Source organism: Cebus imitator, unplaced genomic scaffold (genome assembly GCF_001604975.1).
Source record: "Cebus imitator isolate Cc_AM_T3 unplaced genomic scaffold, Cebus_imitator-1.0 Scaffold455, whole genome shotgun sequence".
NCBI lineage: Eukaryota > Metazoa > Chordata > Mammalia > Primates > Cebidae > Cebus > Cebus imitator.
This window is the reverse complement of record NW_016107770.1, coordinates 922,742-944,329: the sequence shown is the minus strand read 5'-3', so window position 1 is coordinate 944,329 and position 21,588 is coordinate 922,742. Positions and strand designations below refer to the sequence as shown.

The 21,588-nt window shown below is 39.0% G+C and overlaps 1 protein-coding gene across 3 annotated transcripts in view; it reads right to left on the bottom strand.

The window, feature by feature from the left end:
* The window catches only part of STS (steroid sulfatase), a 200,258-nt gene that overhangs the window by 64,966 nt on the left and 113,704 nt on the right, over positions 1 to 21,588 (bottom strand). For all 3 annotated transcript variants that reach the window (XM_037732560.1, XM_037732558.1, XM_037732561.1), the window contains one exon: positions 11,024 to 11,160. In XM_037732560.1, the coding sequence (XP_037588488.1) occupies positions 11,024 to 11,160 (137 nt within the window). The remainder of the gene's footprint in view (positions 1 to 11,023; positions 11,161 to 21,588) is intronic.

Sequence of the window (21,588 nt, the reverse complement as noted above, 5' to 3'; positions counted from 1 at the left end):
TAAGTCCTAAACTTTTTGAGTGTCAACATGATGCTTACACAAAGGAAATTCAAGCATTTTGGGTTTCAGAGTTTTGGATTAGGGATGCTGAGCTGGTGAGTATAATATAAATATCCCCAAATCTGAAAAAATTACAAATCTGAAAGACTTCTGGACCCAAGTATTTTGGATGAATATTTGAGTATTTTGGATACTCAACCTGTAATTTGTAGGGGAGTAAGAACAGCTTTGTTTTGTTCTTCCAATTATAAGCCCCAGACATCATGAAGGAAAGGTCAGGTTTAGCCACAGAAATTTATTGCAAAAGACTCTAAATAAAATTAGAAGAAAAGGTAGAAAAAATATTTGCAACATACAATAAGTAAAATATTAATGTTTTTATTATATGGATAATGCAAACAAATCAATAAAAAAAGATCTACAATCCAATAGAAAAGTGACCAAAGAATGTGAACCAAGAATCCTTGGGAGAAAAAATACAATCCTGTACATATATATATATACAGTTTCAACCCCACATAAAATAGAAAAAAAATTGTGAACTAGCATTTTTCACCTTATAGATAATATCTAGGGTTGCTAAGAGTTTGAAAAAATTAGCATTCTCATTGATCATCAATGGGAGTCCTACTATCATGGTGAGTAAAAGAGTAGACCTATTTTAGGCAATACCAAATGAAAATAAATTTTTTATGCTCTTTGATCCAGCTGAATTTGATCTTAACTGAATTTTTATTTCAAAATTATTTCTACCAGTTCACACAGCTTTACAGAATATTCACTTATATCACTAATTGAAATACAAAAAAAAAAAAAGGTAGAAACTCAGATATCCCTCACAGATGAATGATTAAACAAATTGTAGTCTAAGAAAGGTAAAATGAAAATTGAAATGCTAAAATGGAAAAATACCCAAATAGATAGTGGGGTGAAAAAAGAAAACTGCAAAATAGCATATAGAGTTTTTGTAAAATATTCTTAATAGCCATATATCAATATTACTATATCATACTGGCAACATACAAAACATAAATCTACCCAGCAAATTGTTAATGAAGCTATCTATTTAGGGGTGAGATTTCATGGGGCATTCCCTTTCTGTATTGTGTCTGTATTCCTCAGTTTTGCATAGTGGATTACTTTGGTAATCAGAAAAACATTTATACAAAGTAGAGAAAACACTTTAAAAAACACACAGAAGATGGAGGCAACAATTAAAAAAAAAATTTTTTTTTCTGTTGCAAAGTGGTATGTGACATGCTACTTCACAGTCACCCCAGAACTCTGCTCTTGAACTACATTAAATCACAGACATTAGCTCTCGGTGACCTCATCCTAAGCCCCTGCATGAAGAGAAAGCTGTCCAGACAATGTAGGAAGGCACAGGAAAAGCATAAACTCTGGGGCAGTCAGTAAGCATGTCACAGCTGCTGTCTCCTCCAACCCACGCCTCCCCTCTCACAAAGACTTCACAAATGCACAATTCTGAAAGTGACAATCAATAGAAAATCTTGACATATGTGATTTTATTTCAATTTACCAAAAATCCATTTTCTTCCTGCAGTAATGAAAGGAGTAAGAACCCTAGGTAAAATTACATTTCAATAAAAATGGCCTATCGTATTTGAGAAAGTCTTGTATTTTTAAAAGTTTGCAGAAAACACAAACAGCAAAGCAGCATATCTCCTGAAGTGTACTATATACCTTTGCAGTCAAGCATGTAACTGGCGATTTTTAAACTTTCTCTTTATTAAATACGTTTGGCAATTGCGGAAAGAGAATCACGCATAAGTGGGTTTGTATTAGTCATTCCTTTGTAATGTAGGGGTTGTCATCACCTCCTAGATGTTTTCCTGAACTTTCAAAAACTCATTATGTATGTTGCATTCAGGTAAACAGTGGTCTGTAATAGAAATGATTTCATTTCTCTCCTGTCTAAATCTGCTTGAATAAAAAATTGGTTCATTAGGCAGCAGAGGCTTAATACCAGCTCCTGTCAAAAGTCCCTGAGAAGATACTGTCTATCTGCAATTTTCTGATTATCATAGCAATCTCAGCAATAAGGGTGTGCAATGACACGATCAGAGGTCATATTTCATCTGATCCAGAACTCAGCTATTACTGCAAGCATATATCAAGAGTTGATAGTCTGAATAAACCAATGTATTTCCTTTATTTTTTTTTTAACTGCAGCTTCCAGTTTGGAGAACTAACATCACATTAGCGTTATTAAAATAAGTAGATTTCAAAATTCATTTTTTTAAAGTGTGATTTAGGATGCAGTGGAAGATAAATTTAATGTAAAATATCATGTGTAAACACACACACACACACACACACACACACACACACACACACACACACAGAGAACTTAAAGCCTTCTGAAAGACAATTCCTAAAGGGGATTTCCAATGAAAATAAACACCTGTGTGAAAATAAAGCCCAATTTGTTGCTTCACTTGAGTTTTAATTATTGTGTCATAGATGCCTTGGGATTCAGAAATGAAAAGTGTTGGCTGAATATTTAAAATATGCCTTGTAAGCTGAAACAACAGTGACATGGTATCAGCAGCAGACTCATGAGAGATTCAGCAGCCATAGATTTCATCAGGTCCTCCTACAAGTGTTGGGGATTAAGGAAAGACTCTGACTCCATTGGATAAATGGCAACAGATTTTTTTGTAGTTTAATTATTCTTTTTTAAATATAAGAAAAATATCTGACCTATTTGGGAATCGTACATGTAATTTTTAAAAAGAGCTGCTGTCTTTCAGTTATCATTTTAGCAAATATTTCATTTTTTAGAAATCATAATGCCCAGTGCTAGAACATGTATAGTGAACTGGCACAGTAAATTGGTACAATCAATGTCTTTTTCTGATAGTTATCTTTTTATCATTTGTTTTGTATAAGCTCCTCCTATTATCTCAGGAGTTTTCTTTTTATTTTAGGTTGATGATGCACATGCTTTTTAAGTCTTTTGTCATCGGTCTTTTTGTTCAGTTTATGTTACATTTTTACCTGACATCAGGAAATTTTAGATTTCATGAAGTAAAACTCAGCAGTCTTTTTCTTTGAGTTAGTTATTCCTTGGCTTTTATGCTTAGAAAGACCTTTCTCCACTATCGGTATATCAGATAAATATATCTCAATATATTTTCTGGAATTCTTCAGTAGTTCCATTTTCCAAGCACAGTCTGCATGAGGAATTAATTTGAATAGATGAGGAACAGCAGGATAGCATAGTACGTAAAACAGAACCAGATTAAAATCCTACTCATCATATGCCATCTCCATGACTTCGGGCAAGTTACTTTAATCTTCTATATTCCTTGTAAAACTAACTTCTTTATTGTGAGCATCACAGCATCCCCCTTCTTCCTCCTCTTCATTTTCATTATTTTCATCAATATTAGCATCTTCACCAGCATCATCACCATCATCATCACTGCCACCATCATCAGCATCACCACCACCACCATCATCATCAACACCACACCATTATTATATCACTTAAGCACATGCAAAACACCACAATGCCAGACACTAGTGAGTTAACTACAATCGCTCCCTTAAAAGTTTAATCATACTATCACAATTATTGTATTAGCCATTCTTAGCCATCTGCCTTGAAAGGTCACCTTTACATTTACATTTTACATGAGATTCTCTTTCAGGGCTTCCTGCTCTGTTCCATTGTGCTGTCTAGTCTGGAGCCAGTGCCACATGGCTCTATGGCTCTATTTATTTATTTTTATTTGAACTCCATGAAGCCCAAGTTTAAAACAAAATGAAGATTAAAAACACATTTAAGAATTCATACCACATTCAACCATTGCTGCGGAAGCAGATGAGAGAGACCAGGGGATACATTTGCTTTTCTTAAGAGTTTTAAGACAAAATGCTTCCATGTTCTAGTTCTTATTGCTCCAAGTGCATCCCCCTGCACTTCGCTTCCCACAGGATGTGTGCTATAGCTATGAAGAGATAACCAGTTGTACAGTCTCAGCAGTTAGCTCTTAATATTGCCTTAATGCCATTGAGCTAACAGATGGGGCTGTGCTGAACAAAGAGGGAAGCCAGCTTGCTTAGTGTGCATGGGCCACCTCCCTGACTCCCTGAAACCTGTTGAAAACCTGAAATGTTGGTGGGTGATCAACCACTGAAATAATTTTCAAGTCTCAATTTTGCATGTTTGATAATATTGGAAGCTCAGTTAATGAATGAGTGGTTTATTAATGGCTCTACGTTCCTCCTTACAAAGTAAACCATTATGCATCCCCTCTCTCTGCCTGGCTAAAAACCTCCACCATGAAAGTGAATAAAGCTAATCAGCCCTAAGAATCACAGGACAGCTGTGCATGGCATCTTTGCTGGTGCACTGTCATATGATGGCACCAGCTGAAAACACTGGCTTCCCAATTCCATGACCTCCCCAATGCCAGGAACTTGCCTTCCATTCATCATCATCCAGCAGGCATGTCATGCACCTGGGAATACCTAGAATGATCCAACGTCTGGATACAAACATTTCCATTCTATCCCAGCCTTCCAACATATTTTCTACAATCTTGTTTGAATCTCCAGTCCATCACTTCACAAGCCACCAGTTCTCTTCCCTCCTCATCTCCCATGACCATCTGCCACTTCAGTCCTTCTGTTGCTCATCACTCAAATTCCACTGCCCAATTGCCTTTTGTGACACTCCCTGCTAGCAAAACTTCAATCACCAATGAGTTTGGTGATCCTATTTCCTGGCCCTGCATTGAACTGAAAATCCCCATACCTATGTGTTAACACCCAATTCATGGTCTCCGGACAGAGCTGAGCTCAGACAAAGCCTGAAAAATCATCCATCGACACAAATTCTTCCATTCCTCTTGAAAGAAATATCCAATCTCGTTGACCTCAGCTCCTCAAATATCACTCTCTGTAATAAACCATAATTCTAAAATTTACAGGAGCTACATTCACTTGACTCTTTTTAGCCCTTTTTGATGCCTCTGAAGTACTCGTTGGTATTGATCCTTCTCCCTTAAAATGCTCTTTCCTCCTGAATTCCCTGACCATACTTCTCTGAGTCTGTCTTCACAGCTTCTGACTGTTCTTTTGGTTTTCTTTTGGGGGTTCTTCATGCTGTGACCTTCCTTTGGATGCTGGACTAGACCTTCCATCCTCACTGTGCAGCAGAAGTGAACACATCATTGTCACTTTTTAAAGAAGGTTGCATTGATCAAAAACAAGAATGTTTAAGAAATTCAAGATAGAAAAGTAATGCATTGAATCCCAAGGGAAATATACAGCCTTAAGATCCAGGCTAGATTTTGTACAGGACAAAGACTGTCAAACAGAACATGGGCTTTTGCTTTTTTGGGTCTTATAGCTTTTGAGAAATAGATACATGAAGGTTAATTTCTAAACTCTTATCCTGGATTAGATGGATACAAATTATGGGTCACAAGTTGCTTAGAATTATTCTGCAAATTTGAAGGGCTTAGACCAATACCTTTGGTTCCCCATTACCAGAGTTTTCTTGTGTTTCTTGAGGTTCTTGACACATCCTGAGCTCTTATAAATAAGGCCCTCCAATTTATTCTCCATCCCTCAAGAAAAGTTGGGTGCATGGCCCTTGCCACTACATTGACTTGTATATGACTGACTAAATGTCAAGTATGGTAAACACAAATTCATTCTGTAACATCCCCCCTATTCATCTGATGAACTCACCACTTATTTTTCCTCCAGTTTGATTCTCTGTGTCCAGAGGCTATGGAAGCAATGTCCAGAACCTCCCACAGGGGAGGCAGAGGGGAAGGAGAGAAATCAAACAGAGGGTTTCCCTGTCATGTTCAGTCAACAGGAATGCCAAGCTGCCAATCCTGTACAACTGAACAACAAACGCACGAAGACTTCTGGAACTCCATCTAAAGACAAAGACTCGCCATTCTTGTTGGAAAGAGAGAATCTCATAAAATCAGCTGATTTCAATCTTAGCAGTGGAAACGCGTTTTTTTCTTTATTTTTTTCCTTTGAGATTGAATCTCACTCTGTTGCCCAGGCTGGAACTCAGTGGCACAATCTTGGCTTACAGCAACCTCTGCCTCCTGTGTTCATGTGATTATCTCACCTCAGCCTGCCAAGTATCTGGGATTGCAAGCATGTGACATCACGCCCGGCTAAGTTTTGTACTTTTATTAGACAGGGGGTTTTGCCATGTTGGCCAGGCTGGTCTTGAACTGCTGACCTCAGGTGATTCGCCTGGGATTACAGGTGTGAGCCACCACACCCAGTCAGGAAGGTTTGATTGGAAACCAGAGATTTGTTTTAGCATTCACCTCCTTGTTCTCCACTTGCATTTTTCTTTGTAATGGTACAGAACTTGCTAGTCTAATCCTGAGCAAGGGCTGATTTATGATTCCTTCACATGGTTCTATTAATAGCATGGGGCTTTGAGTGAATGCTGATTGCATGCAAATTCCACTTCACAGATGAGCTGTGATCACGATAATGGTGTAAGCTGTAGATAAGAAACCCCTGGTGAGAACTACATCCATCCTTCCACCTGACCCCCAACCATGAACAGGTCTATGCAAAATGTCAGTCTATTTCCAAAGGGAGAGAAACATCCCGAATGACACACCTCCAAAATGCTTGTCGCATACTGGAAAACAATAAGATTTTACATGTTTGTTCCTCCGTGATGCTTGGGTTGCTTCAGAATTAACTGGGATTGAAAATCAGACTTTGCAGTAGCACCGTGATTGCTCAAGGAATTTTACTGTGGGTGTGTCCTGCTGAAATGATGTGGCTGCTGTATCCAACATTCACAGCACCCCTGCCCTTCCTGCTTCCAAACTGCTCAAGCACTTTATCTGTACCTCCCTCAGGACATTCCTCACTTCCTGCCCTGAGTTGGCATAGGATCTCCTGGAAGAATCTTAAATTTCTTAGTAGCCGGTATACTGAACATTCTCCCCTAAACCCATAGCCTTATCATCATTGCACTCCACTCCCACCCTGTGCTGCCAAAAAACATTTAGACACAGTTACCATCCAGTCAACATGACTAATGAATGAACTAGATCTTTCCCAAAGATATGTTGTTGATTGTACGCTGACATGATGCACACTTTCTTATGACATAGAAAGAAGAGAAATAAAGTAGTGTAGATTTCAGGTTCTAGTTGGGACACCTGCATTTGAACACATGCTTGTCCATTATGAATTCTGTAACCTGAGGTGGGAGTACTTAACTTCCAAGCCTCACTTGTCTTACCTGTGGAATGGGAATGATGAGAAATTCACCTGCTTCACACAGACCACTGGCAGCACAAAATGAGGTGGTATGCTGAGACTCAGAAACTGATATCCCCAAAGGTTGTATTTTGATATGCTAAATGGAAGAAGCCTCAAGTTTCTCTAACCTCCCCCTCATCCCACACACAGTTTCTCCCATAGAAGGTGAAGTTTTTTTATCTGCCGAAGATCCAGACCCTCAAGGAGAACTCTTTTCCTTCCCCTCCCTGTAATTTCATTGTCTATTGCAGAAAAGAAGACCAAGATATGACCACCCCTGAGGAGACTCTTTTCCAAGTAATGATGGCTATTTCCAAGGACCATTTAAATTACAAGTTAATCTCTGTTCCTGTATCTAATAATTCTCCCTAGCAATCAATTATTTCCCTTCAACAGAATTCCTCTTCTCCCTGACCTGCATAACTTGTTTTACCAGGATCCAAGAACCCATTCTTTTTTTTTTTTTTTTTTTTTTTTTTTTTTTTTTTTTTTTTTTTTTTTTTTTTTGTGACAGAGTTTTGCTCTGTTCCTTTTGATGGAGTGCAGTGGTGCAATCTCAGCTCACTGCAACCTCCGCCTTCCAGGTTCAAGCAATTCTCCTGCCTCAGCCTCCCAGGTAGGTGGGATTACAGCATGCACTACCATGCCCTGCTAATCTTTTTATTTTTAGTAGAGACAGGGTTTTACCATGCTCCTGACCTCAGGTGATCTGCCTGCCTTGGCTGCCCAAAGTGCCGGGATTACAGACATGAGTCACTATGCCTGGTCTAAGCCTCCATCTTTTCTGTAACCTCTGGATGGTGTATAAGCTTCTGGACTCCATTGAGAGGCTGGGTCTTCATTATGAAGGCTTTTGTGTATATACATCAATAAATTAGTATGTCTTTTGTCCTATGAATCAATCTGCCTTATGCCAGTGATTTCCTGACAACCTTTACGGGGCCAAAGCCTATGGCTCCCACAAATACATGTGCTATCAGGGCTTGGTATGGGGCCAGCTCTCAATGTTAGTCACTCTGATGATTAAAATCATGTTGATCACCCCTTGAATTCACACAGCAGTATCATAGCTCCTGGATTTGAACCACCCTTGCATAGGGTTGTACTGAGAAGCTCCTTCTATAGCTCTCACAACATCTGTACGGAGTCAGATGTTGTGAGAGCTATAGCTTTCTCTAGTTGCTGTAACAATATGAGACACAGCACTCATTCAGCTAAGAATAAGGCAGTAAGCCACAATCATGGGCAGTGGAATTGGTATACAGTTACATAATAAAGGTTCTTAGTCATTGAATTTGCCTTTCCAGGCTTAGAGAAACCTCCAGTGGAGAAAGTGATGATCCATAGAATTACACGGCCCTCAAACATGTGAAGAGAACATGCCCTGAGTGACCAAGATGCACCCTAGCTAGTTAACCACTTCCATTTCAGTTTTCCTTTGTGCAGGGAGTGTTTCTTCTTAAGCCAATATCCCTCTTTTATTTTGTTACATAATTATTCAGAATGCAACAGTCCCCTCCTGTGCAATAAGAGAAAGCCCTTCATGGAAAGAAGAAATATTCTTTAGAACATTCATATGTATCAGATTTAAAAAACAAAAACTTCCTTAAAAATACACGGAATGCTTAGGGGAAGGGTTTTATCTTTTGGCCAAAAAACAAAACAAAACAAAAGAATACAATCATCTATAAATCAGGGGCTAAGGCAGATCTTGAAGATTGAAAATACTTTCCAAATACTCTAGAAGGAACTAGTAGTGAGACAATACTGGAAGTTATACTTTCTAATGAGTCAGAGTAGGCACCTGTGCCATGATAATTACATGAAATTTAATCAATAGGTGTGATGAGATCAGCGTGAGGTTGCTTGCTAGCTAACAGAAGTCTTAGAGTTGCATAAGCAGCCTGACACATTAAAATAGAACAGTCATTAAAGAGATAAAATATTCTACTGATTTACACTACTTAGATGTGAAAAATGCAAATTGATTTATTTGCAACATTTTAGAAAGAAAAAAATAAAAGGAGACAAGCTTGAATTGGTATATGTACGAGCCCTAAGCATAATGCATTCTTCTTACAAATCTTGTTAGAGAGAATGTTCTGGTTTTGTTTTTCCTAGTTAGTATTACAAGTGGTACTCACTCTCATTACTTTATAGAATCACAAACTATTAGAGAAAAAAGAATCTCAGAACTTGCCTAATTTGAATACTCCTATCAAGATGATAGAGGAGAGGCCTGAAGATGTAAAACCTCTCTCAAGTTCACAGACGTAATTAAAGAAACATCTAGAAGCTGGAAGAGTCCAGTCTTCTTGTTTCTTAAGAAGGTGCTCTTTCCATGATTTATAACAAAACAGAACAAAATTTGTTCTAACAATCACCATAGTAGGTGACCACTATTGCCATCAATCTGCTGTTTTAAACAAATGAACAAACACAACTTAATGGCAATGTTCATGGATTTCCAAAATATGTGGATCGAAAGGTTAGAAACTACTGAGTTAGTACACCAAAAGAAATGGAGGGAAGAATGAGAGAGAGAAAAAGTAAAAGGAAACAAATATATGAAATGCTGGAATATGGATAAGATGATTTTTCGTGTCGGTCTGATTCTGTCCAGATGGGTCCAGCAGTGTAAATAAATGTAAGAGGCAATGTTGCTAGAAAAGACTGGAAGTCGTGAGAGGTTCAGAGTGGACTGGAATGCTGATTTTCCATTCCTTTGCATAACTCACACACTAAGGCCTTCCCTACGTCAGTCAGCATGAGGTTGCATGTTAGCCAACCCCTTAGCTCTTGTACAGCTAAGAGATCCCAGGTGTAGTCCCTTATCCTGGGATCTCTGAGCTGTGCAAGAGAAAATAAAAGTATAGGGATGAATGATATCATGTAGATATGGAAGATATGCTTTTTAACTTAAAGAAATCTTTAGTAAGGAAGTCTTCCCAATGTCAGTGAAAAATGCCACATTTCTCAGAAATAGGGTTATTTTCTAAGGAAGGGAGAGAAGGAGTTTGGAGAACAAGGAAAGCTTTGCAGTCCTCAGATGCAGCAAGAAGAACATGAGGACCTTGTCACTGTTGCCCTGTGGGCCTCGCAAATAAGGCTGTAGTCAGCTGCAGGTGTTCTGGATCCAAAATCCATCACACATCTAACTGCTAGTGACAAGGCATTGTTCCTATTTCGTTGTTGATAGAATAAGGGATAATAAGGACTAAAGTTTTGTCTCTTTTCCTCCATTAATCTCTTCCATCTGCAGCCCACAGACTAGACTTCCCCTGAAATGTATCCACTGGCAACTGCAGACATGCACAAGAGGATAAAGATATATATACCTTTTAAGAGACAAGGTCTCATTCTGTCACCCAGGCTGGAGTGCAGTGGTATAATCATAGCTCAGTGCAGCCTCAACCTCCTGGGCTCAAACCATCTTCCCACCTCAGCCCCTCAATTAGCTGGGACCACAGGCGTGCACCACCACACCCAATTAATATTTTTTGTTATTTGTAGAGACGGAGTCTCCCTGTGTTGCCCAGGCTGGTAAAGGTGTTTTTTGTATTCTCTTTATCTTTCAGGATCAATGCATTTTTTGTTACCTTCAAAAAACCCCATACATTTGCTGTCTCTAAAGGCATCAGGAACATAGATGGAAATACACAGGAAAGAAGACACAAGGAGGCAAAGACTTAGTGGCTTTCTAAGCACTCACTGAGGAGAAACGTACCCACACTCCAGTCCATTTCCTCAACAGCGTCCCCGTAGACTCCGTGTTTACTTTTGCTGGCAAACTCCTTGCTGGAGAACAGGGCCGTGTGCACGTGGAGGTAGGACAAGACAAGCAGGAATGGAGTCTCAGTGTTCCTGCAAAAAAAAAAAAAAAAAGGGGGAAAAGACAAGACCATGGACAATGTAAGTATGTCTGCTACCCTTCTGATTACGATCCACCTATTATTACAGCAGGCTATTTGAAAATTTACAAAATACTACAAATAATTGCGTAATATGATACCTTCTTTCAGAGAAAGGTAAGTTTCTATTGTGTCTCTATGAAGTCACTTACTGTTACCCTCTATGGATCAGGAAGTGAAGAATTATGTTATTGAGACATCCCCCAAAGACCCAACTCAGGAGGAGATTTAATAGAAAATTGCCTGCATTTGTTTTTGTTGTTGTTGTTTAATTCTGTTCTTCGTTCTCCATCTGGTGATTAATATGAATTCAAGCACCTTGAAAATATTATTTTCTTTCAGAAAAAAATGTATACACTAATACACATACAGAGTACTAGAAAAGACTATCTTTTAAAATTTTTAATTGATATATGCAAATAATGATACAAATATATTATTTGTATATATCAATTTGTATGTATCATTTGATATATACAAATTGATATATACAAATAATTCCTGTATATACTTGTTGGGGACAAGGCAATAATATATGTAATATGTGTATATCTTGAGGAATGATTAAATAAAGTTAATTAAAATATTCATTTTCTCATATAGTTGTCATTTCTTTGAAGTGAGACCATCTATTCTCTCAGCAATTTTGAAATATATAATACATTGTAATTCACTATAGTCACCATGCAATGCAATACATCCCCAAACTATTCCTCCTGTCTAACTAAAACTTTTTATCCTTTGACCAACATCTCCCATTCCCCATCCACTCCCCTAACCCCAGTCCCTGGTAACCGCCATTCTACTCTCTGCTTCTAGGAGTTCAACTTTCTTCTTAGATTCCACATAGAAGTGAGATCTTGCAGCATTTTGTCTTTCTGTGTCTGACTTGTATCACTTAGCAGAATGTCCTCCAGGTTCATCCATGTTGCCACAAATGACAGCATTACCTTCTTCTTAAAGGTGAATAGTATTCCATTGTGTACTGTCAGTTGTCATCTACTTTCATCAATGCTGTTGTGTTCGACCCTCTTCTATAATACAAAAAATCTCCCAGAATAAACACTCAATGGTCAATACTGAAATTTTCAAAGTTAAATAGAACATTCTTTCAATTGGCATAAACCTATGAAGAGAGAGGAATTATATTGCAAATGTATTCCTCAATTCAGAGGGCACCTAAATCTTCTTCATTTGAATCGATTAGAACGCACAGATGCTCAAGAGTTACAAGTCACTGTAAACGTGGGGCCCTTGGTACAGTGGGCTGTGAGCGATGCTACTGTGCGAAGGTCTGAGGTTTCACAACTGAGTCTGCTGATAGGGATCAGTAAGTCCCATGGCTGCTTCTTCACATCAGGTTGCCCTCTGAGAAATGCGTTTACTGCTGTGTCTCAGTTTCACATCGAAGGCTCAATCTTTATCTCTTATCTGGGAAATAATTAGCAATTCCTTTTTTGCTAAAAGAATCCTGGGTGAGTGGCCTTTTTGAAGGCTACCAGGGCACAGGACAAGTGTTCACTTTCCCCAGGAGTGGAGGAAGCTTTGAGAGATTCGTGCAAGAAGCTGAAATGCTTAGAAGGGACACACCTAATGACAGCCCCTGCCTCACTGCTCACTCCCCAATGTCTTCTTCTTACCCTGATTCAAGCTCTTCCTTTAACTACTTCTGTGAACTTGGGTGGGTTCCTTAAATATTTACGCTTCAGATTTATCATCAAAATATGAACAGTCCTGATAAAGCCTTACGTTGATGCCATACTCTTACACAGCCCAGCTTCTACCCCAATATGGTAACCAATCCTAAACACAGCTTGCACATTCACAGCTCAATGCTCTGCCCATGATCATCTCTCGACCTAAAACTTACTTCCTCCACTCCCTGGCAAGCAGTCATTATTCAAAGCCATCTCCAATGCCACCTCTTCTGAGAACCTGTTCTCCTTTTCTAGACAGCCCCATCAGGGCTGAGCACCATGGGGCATTTCGCTTCCACTGAATCTCCAGGCCCTAGTGCCATGCCTGGCCTCCTGGATTCAAGTGATTCTCCTGTCTCAGCCTCCATAGTAGTTGGCATTACAGGTGCACACCACCATACTCAGCTAATTTTTTAAATTTTTTAGTAAAGATAGGGTTTTGCCATGTTGGCCAGACTGGTCTTGATCTCCTGACCTCAGGTGATCCTCCCACCTTGGCCTCCCAAAGTGCTGGGATTACAGGTATAAACCACTGCATCCAGCCTGGAGATTCAATTGTATTAGCAAATGCTAATAAAGCATGTGTTCCACGACACAGGAGACTTTTATGCGCTCTCTTCTTCTGCTAGACCACCAGGCAGGACACATCATTCATATCATGGTGTTCCTGACACCTGCAAAGTGATTGGCAGGTGGCATAAATTCAGCAAATCTCTGTTATTGGATGAAAGATTGCATCTGCTTTCTCAGCATTGGCAGCCCCGCCCAGCAGTCAAGTGAATGGCAGGGCCTTGTGAATGCAATGTGAATTGCACTGTGAATGGTTTGTGCTGCATATGGTTTAGACTTCTGCCTAAGTTTCTTGTTACTTGGAAGGGATGCGGTTTATATAACAGTTGCTCTAGAGCAGGGATTCCTCTGCAGAACTTCTCTCCTAAGTCTCTTCTTACTTTGAAGGGGTCATCTCCTATGGTCCACATCTTTACCAGCAAGTAAAAGTTCAGAAGACAATATATATATATATATATATATATATATATATATATATATGTAACTAATTTTTCTTCTATGTATTTCTGGCTTCCTTAACTTCTCATGATAAGCAAAAACATTCCAAATTTTGGATTGGGTGTCACAAACATTAATAAGTTTGCCTGGAAACAATAAATGGATATATGTTTTTCTAAATGCATTTGTATTTTGCTAATGTTAATATACCTTGGGCTCCTCCTGACCCTACGGTTCCTTCTGGGTGAACTGCTCACATCTATGGCTGTTAATACTTCCCTTTTAAGGTCAATTCTTACTAATCCTTATTAACCCCTACTCCTTTCAAAGAGAAAATTAGCACAAAACAGCACACTTTGGGTGAGAGCTAAGCCAGGCATCTCCAGTTCTCTGAAAACAGGCAGATCAAATCTAACAAGTTATTGGTAATCATTAGCACCACGTTTTATTATTGCAGTACTTGGTAGCAAATTATGTCCCCCTACCCAACTTTTTTATTTTTAAAGAATATAAAACAAGGAAATGTGGTTAATATCTCGCTGCCAAGAAAGTAAAAAAAATAAAAACAAAAAAGTCCTGAGTGGCTGGTCCCGCCTCTCACAGGAACTGGAATAAGAAGGCATGCAATGGGAGCCCACGAGACCTGGTCTATAACATCCACTGTTACATCTCAGAAAGAAAAGAGGACAGACTACTGCTCAGATGGAAGCACTGGAACTGTCATCCTAGCTGATGGCTTACATATGAGCATCTCTACCAAGCCATGTGTTTGGCTCCTTCTAAGAGAAGATGCCCTTGAGGAACCCGGAGGAGCTGAGACAGAGCCACAGTATGTTAGAGAACTGGGCCACACAGGGAAGACTGTAAAGCTTCCATCCTGCTTATTATGGGGAAACTTTATTCACACCTGGACAAATTGCACCTCCTTCCCCAGAAGCAGATTGTGTTCCCCCAAACTGGCTTAGATTCCTTAAAACGAACATGAAATCACAGTCTTTGTGTTCCTAAATAGAGAGTTACATTATGTATGAGAACAATTTCACTGCAATTTCACTCTCATCTGTTCTCCCATTTATTTTTAGATTTAAAGTTAAGGAAAATAGATAAGAAAGCTTAAAAAGTCAATCTCCCAAGCATGGTACATGGTCATACAGGATGTGACTGACAGAATTTGCTGAGAATGAAGAGTTATTGCATGGATTGAAATGCCCAGCACTGGGCTCCAGTCCAGTTTCGACTTGGATTCTCTAATTTTGGTTTAGTTCTCTTGTTCAAAAGTTAACAAATAAAAAAGAAGAAAGAGACATCCATCAACATGATTGGCAGTATCACAAAATTGAGGCATATTAAAATGTGAGGTGGAAATAAATAAATAAATGATAAAGATGACACAATGGGCAAATAAGAGCCTGAAATAAAAACCGGTTCATGAGGACTGAAAGAACAGCTGAGTTCAGGGTTCAATTAAAGCTATGGAACGTGACCTTTGTCTTTGAATGCAAGGGAATCCTCCTTAGAAGGGGAGAAGGGAATTAATGTGTTTATTATCAAAATGCACATATTTATGGAACTCGTTATCTATCATCTCTCTATAAAGCAGTGTTTTTCCAGCCTATAGGGGCAATATCAGAGATATCAGCATCTTTATGTATACTCTGTGCATTGAGTAGAGGTGATTAGGTTCGACATACAAAAACAAACCCAGAAAACAGAGAAAAGCGTATTTGGCTGGCAAAAACACTGTTTCAAGATTTACCATCCAGGAACAGAAGTGAAATCAATGGTGCATGGGAATGTTGGCTAGACAGACATAAATCATCTGCTTTCTTGCACACACCTGGGGTGTAACTGACAGCCTGTGCCCAGGTGAAGGAATTCTTGCTTTGTAATATCCTTTGAGAGACCAAGAAAGGCCATTTGCTTCACACCCAGGCTCAGGAAGGAGATCTGGGTATCCCTTCCTCTCTACGACCTTGAAAGCTGAATGACACATCAGCAAGTTGGAAGGAGAAAGATTTCTCAGTAACAGCTTAACTCCTTTTTTATTAGCTGGAGTACTTCAGTAAACAACTCTTTCGAAAATTTATTGCCACTGTCTTGCACACTGTGCGAAAAGATAGAACTTTCAGCTGCTACATGCCTGCACTCCATTTGTTAAAAATACAGAAGGCAGCCCTGAGCCTTTCCAGCAACATGTAATCATTCCAATCTCAGAATCAAAAGATTTACATTCTATAGAGGCAGGAGTAAAAATCCAGGCAAGAAGATGGCTAAGGATTTTTTTTCTGTCTGCCATAAAGTATATTTTTGATGGTCTTCAGAATAATAATCTTCATCTGAGTGTCTGACCTTTATTATTGTGTATTGTTCCAACTGCAGTGGGCATAGGGAATAACGGGAATGCAAATAGGGATGTCTGTGAATTCCTTCCAGATACCTTCTGCTGCTAGTAATTAGAGTATGGCATAAATCAGATAGTGGTATCAACAGTCGCCCCGCTGAAGTTCACGTGACCACCTCTGTGTGCAGCAGGTGGATTTATACATCCAGCTGTTCAAGTCTTCCATCTATGAGTTTTGCAGTTACTAAGCAAATGTTGTGCTGACACATACCAGGCACTATAAATATAAAGGGAGGCTGGACCGGATCCTGCCATCAGCAACCCACAGTTCAGACAAGATCATTGACAATTAGTCCGAGCTGTCTTGAGTGCCACTACCCAGCAATGCAGAGAATGAATTCAGAGGAGGAGAACTTATCTCAACCTGGCAGGGGTCAGAATTTGCTCCTAGAAAGAGGTAGCTTCCAATGGTTCACATAGCATGACAGTAGCTGTGAATGTTTTCCATAAACATGTAGGCTTTCGAGCTATTCACAGGTATGATATTTGGAGATGCAGACATGTAGGCTGGAGAGTCATTTCCAGGGATAGATCTAAGTATTCTTTATCTATGTCTCAGTCAGTTGGGAATGCCATGGACCCACTAGATCTGGTATGGCAAAAGACAAACATCCCTCAGCATTGTTATGATATGCTCAGCCTGAAACCAGAGGTTTATCCAAAAAAGAAGCCCCTTGTCTTTTTTTTTTTTTTTTTTTTTTTTCAGGGACAGGGTCTTGCTCTGTTATGCAGGCTGGAGTACAGTGGTGCAATCATAGCTCACTGTGGCCTCCACTCTGAGACAAGAATTTCTCCCACCTCAGCTTCCTGAGTAGCTAGGACTGCAGTTGTGTACTACCATGCCAAGCTAATATTTTCTTATTTTTTGTAGAGACAGGGTCTCATTATATTGCTCAGGCTGGTCTCAAACTCCTGGCATCAAACAATCCTCTCACCTCAGACCCCTGGGTAGCTGGGACTACAGGCATGCACCACCATGTCCAGCTAATATTTCTTTATTTTTTGTAGACACAGGGTTTTGCTATATCGCCCAGGCTGGTCTTGAGCTCCTGAGCTCAAGTGATCCTCCCATTTAGGCCTCCCAAAGTGCTAGGGTTACAGGCATGGGCCACTGTGCCTGTTGCCCTCATTTTTTATTTTATTCTTTTTTTGGCAACGGAGTCTCGCTCTGTCGCCCTGGCTGGAGTGCAGTGGGACAATCTCAGCTCACTGCACCCTCCGCCTCCCGGGTTCAAGCAATTCTCTGCCTCAGCCTCCCGAGTAGCTGGGATTACAGGTGCCTGTCACCATGTCTGGCTAATTTTTGTATTTTTTGTAGAGACGGGGTTTTACCATCTAGGCCAGGCTGGTCTTGAACTCCTGCCCTCATGATCCACCCACCTCGGCCTCCCAAAGTGTTGGGATTACAAGCGTGAGCCGCCGTGCCTGGTCCATTGCCCTCATTTTTAAATACATATCCTATAGGCCCACAAAAGTTAGAACCAAATCATCTGTTATCTATAGTTACTGAATAATGCGATTCTTTGATAACAATTCTTTAATTATTTACTTTTCCAGTTTTGAATGAGCATTTGTGTGTGTTCCCGTGTATTGCCCTTAATTTTCAATCTGATTTACTTTTCTTACCGTGAATTAAAATCAATATCACCCCATTCCTTTCTGGTTTACACTCTTATATAAACTAATGAAATCTCCTAAAGATCCCTTTATTCAAAAAATACTTTTGAGCCAAATCACAGCTATTCATCACGGCACTTACACTGGGGTCCAGCTGGAAATGGGAGAGGCTAGGCTGGAGGCATCCAGTAAATGCATTTCGCAATTGTGACTGTGCCAAATGGTGATAGCAGTATATAGACCAGGACAAAAGGTCACATCTTCTTCCAATAATACATGTTTCAGCTACCATAGATTTTAGGGAATTATGATGATTACATAAGCAATGCTTGTAGAAAGGATTATTTATTTACCAGAAAACTACAGACCATAGGAAATGGTAGAGGAGAGATTCTTCCCCATGGCTCTCCACTAAGGGAATAATCTTTTCATGCAGGTGTTCCCCCCTCCCCACAAGCCCTTTATTACTGATACTTTCCATCACGCTGATGTCATGATGTTTTGTTTTGTTTTGTTTTTCTGTGGAAAGTTGTCAGGGAGCAGGGTTTATTGTAGTCAGAACAGGAGATCTTACCACTCTGGGAAGTCAGAGATTAAAAACAGAACTACATAATTTCCTAATTTTTGATTTGTTATTCATAAACCCTTTGCTAAATAATTTATTTATAAAGAACAAGAGTTATCCTACATTGAGCTTGACTAAAACTTATTAGCTTTTACTGAACTTTTAATTCTAGAATCTCAAAACATACATAAATATATTTAATATATTGAAACAACTTAAGAAACTGAAGCCTGGAGAACCTTATACTCATGGCAAATTCCAGATAAATCTATAAATCCCATAACTGGATAACATAACCTATACAGATTATGTGGGTGCATATAAAGTCATTGTCATTCTTGGAAATTTACTGTTCAAAGGGAGCATGCGTATATCTTCAGAGTAAAATACAAAGTGACTTATCTAAACTTTAATGTTTTTCCTAGCAATCAAGCACTGTTTCAATGAATTCAGAGAAGGAGGTCAACATATCTGGTTTTTCACAAAGCAGAGTGATCAACATACACCTCTTTCTATTGAAGACATAAAACATGAATCTCATTCTACCCATTAGCATGACACCTTTTTAAAAATTAGCCTTGACTTGAACTAAAGAAAAAAATTGTTTGTGAATAAAATTAACTTGCTACATTCACCCATCATCTTATATCCTTTATTTGCTTTTCAGAGCATTCAGGGACTTCTCTATTACCATAGTAATGATAACACTACTAACATTGAAACTTGCATGTTCTTCACATGTATCCCAAAACCTAAAATGCAATAAAATAAATAAATGGAAAAAAAAAAAAAGAATTACAGAAATGCATTCTCCTTCCTTAAGCATTGGGCCTAGACTCTTGTATCTGGAGAAAGGCATTGAGACACCCATACAATGCCCTAATATTCTTCCAACTAATCCTCACTCGGACTAATCCTCACTCAGTAAGTCTACCGCACTAGAGTAGATGAAAGAGAAGAAGATTCCCCCAACTGTTTATGAACCATTCCAACATTCAGAAAGTTGAGTTAGCTCTGTTTAAATTCAGCCTCTACTCTGTATTACCTGAGGGGTTTTGTTCATTCAAAGGATTTCAGCTTCAAAATTTATCCATGATAAGACATCTATTTACCGACCCTATGAGGTCATTATGCTGTGTGAAGGAAGCAATGGGTGTGGAAGTTGCACAAAGTAATGTTTGTATCCACAGCACCTGACGTGTAATTGGCAACCACTCCATGGTGTCCATTACACTTGAACATGTCCCATACTTTTTACCATTTCTGCTGTGCACTTAAGTTGGATCTGTTTTGCATTGCAATGAAGAGAGGGATGGCAAAACCCAAAGCCATGATAACGGGCTGACCCTGCAGGGCATATACGGAGAGTTGGGTATCCCTAAGAAATTTATAGTTCATTCCTCTATGCAAGAATAACAAGGATTTCTGTCTAATTAAAGTATATTCAGGATGACCCATCTCCTGAAATACTATATAGCGTACAACATATGGTGAGCTAATTATCCAGCTCTCTAATAATAGAGGCATCTCCCCTAGATAAATTTATCCCTGAATGAGTCAATTAGGGTGAGGGATTGTGGAGTGGATGGTTATATATTCTAAATCATCACTCTCCTCAACCTGAAAATATGTGCTTGGAATCCCAGGCCACAAACTGGATTTGACTAAGTAGACCTCATTTGCAAGAATCACAAACCAATGAAGCATCTTTGCCTTATGCCTCCTTGTCATTCACACCCTAATATCGTAACCCAGCATTTCAGGAGCAAACCCTTGAGTATAAATCATATCAGCAACACAGTGTAGAGAAAGACTGTACATTTTAGAAGTAAGAGTTTTAAATCATTTTCCTCACCACTTTTGACAGATGAACTAAAAAGGAGCCATGTACAAAAAAACAATTATGTTAAAACACCTAAACAAGGCACCAGTTGCAACTGGAAATTTTTAAATTCAAAATCATTTGAGTAAATTCCATTAACATTAACATTGCTTTGATCAGGTATTCCTTTTTCGGCTGCTGAATAACTCTAACTCCATTTCTCACAAAGGTGGTAAGACCTGGCTAAATTGCTCAGGATATTCTGAATAATGAAATAACACATGTAAATGTGTCTTCAGACATTGAGGGAATGTTTTATGGACATGGTGGTAACACCACTGTTAGGATTCTTTGCTGGCATATCAAGGCCATTCTCTCAGGACTCTTGGATATCATATTCAGGAAATCAAAGAACTAATCTAACACAGGTGGACAGCTCTACCCAAGGATAATTTTAACTATATGCTTTAAATCTTTGTATCTTCAAATAATCTATGTAAGAAGCATTTGGTGAATGGCATCACAGTGTACAAAATGCTAGCATCTTCACTAATACTAACCATGCAGTGAGTGTTCCAATGTGGACAATAGCAATCTTTATTAGAATCACCTATTTTGAAGAAAAAAACCCTTTTGTTATAATTCAATACCATCACCTCCAACTGCAGTGCTACTAGAACATCTTAAATCTCTAGTTCTGAAAGAAAATCTCAGCTCTCTAATAATAATTAGAGATAATCAGAATAAACTTGTCAGGCTTCAACATCCTCATGATCATCAAATTTGTTTTGGTCCCCTCCCAAAATTATATACTGAGGAACCCATTAAAATGCCTTGTAATCATACGAATACTTATATACCTAATAGATTAATTTCTGTCAAAATACATGTCATACAGGATGATTCACCCTGGAAGCCAAGTATCATTTCTGACTATCCATTGTATAATGGACACTGTATTAATCTCCACCCTGTCTGGTTTTGAGAGATTAGTGGTAGATGAAGACTGATATAGGGATGTCTAGCTTTCCCAACAAATTTGAGAAACAGCACGCTGTTGTATTTTGCCCTAAATAGGCCAGCCCGACATTCTCCACAGAGTGCTGCTCCATCTTGGAATGGCTGTGCTTCTGTTTATCAAACACAGTAAAGCTAGCACACTAGGTAAGAGCATGGTCAATCATGTACACTGTGACCCATTGATACATCATGAAATTAACTTAGTTCCACAACCAGATCATTAAATAAAAAAAAAAAAAATTAAAAAAAAA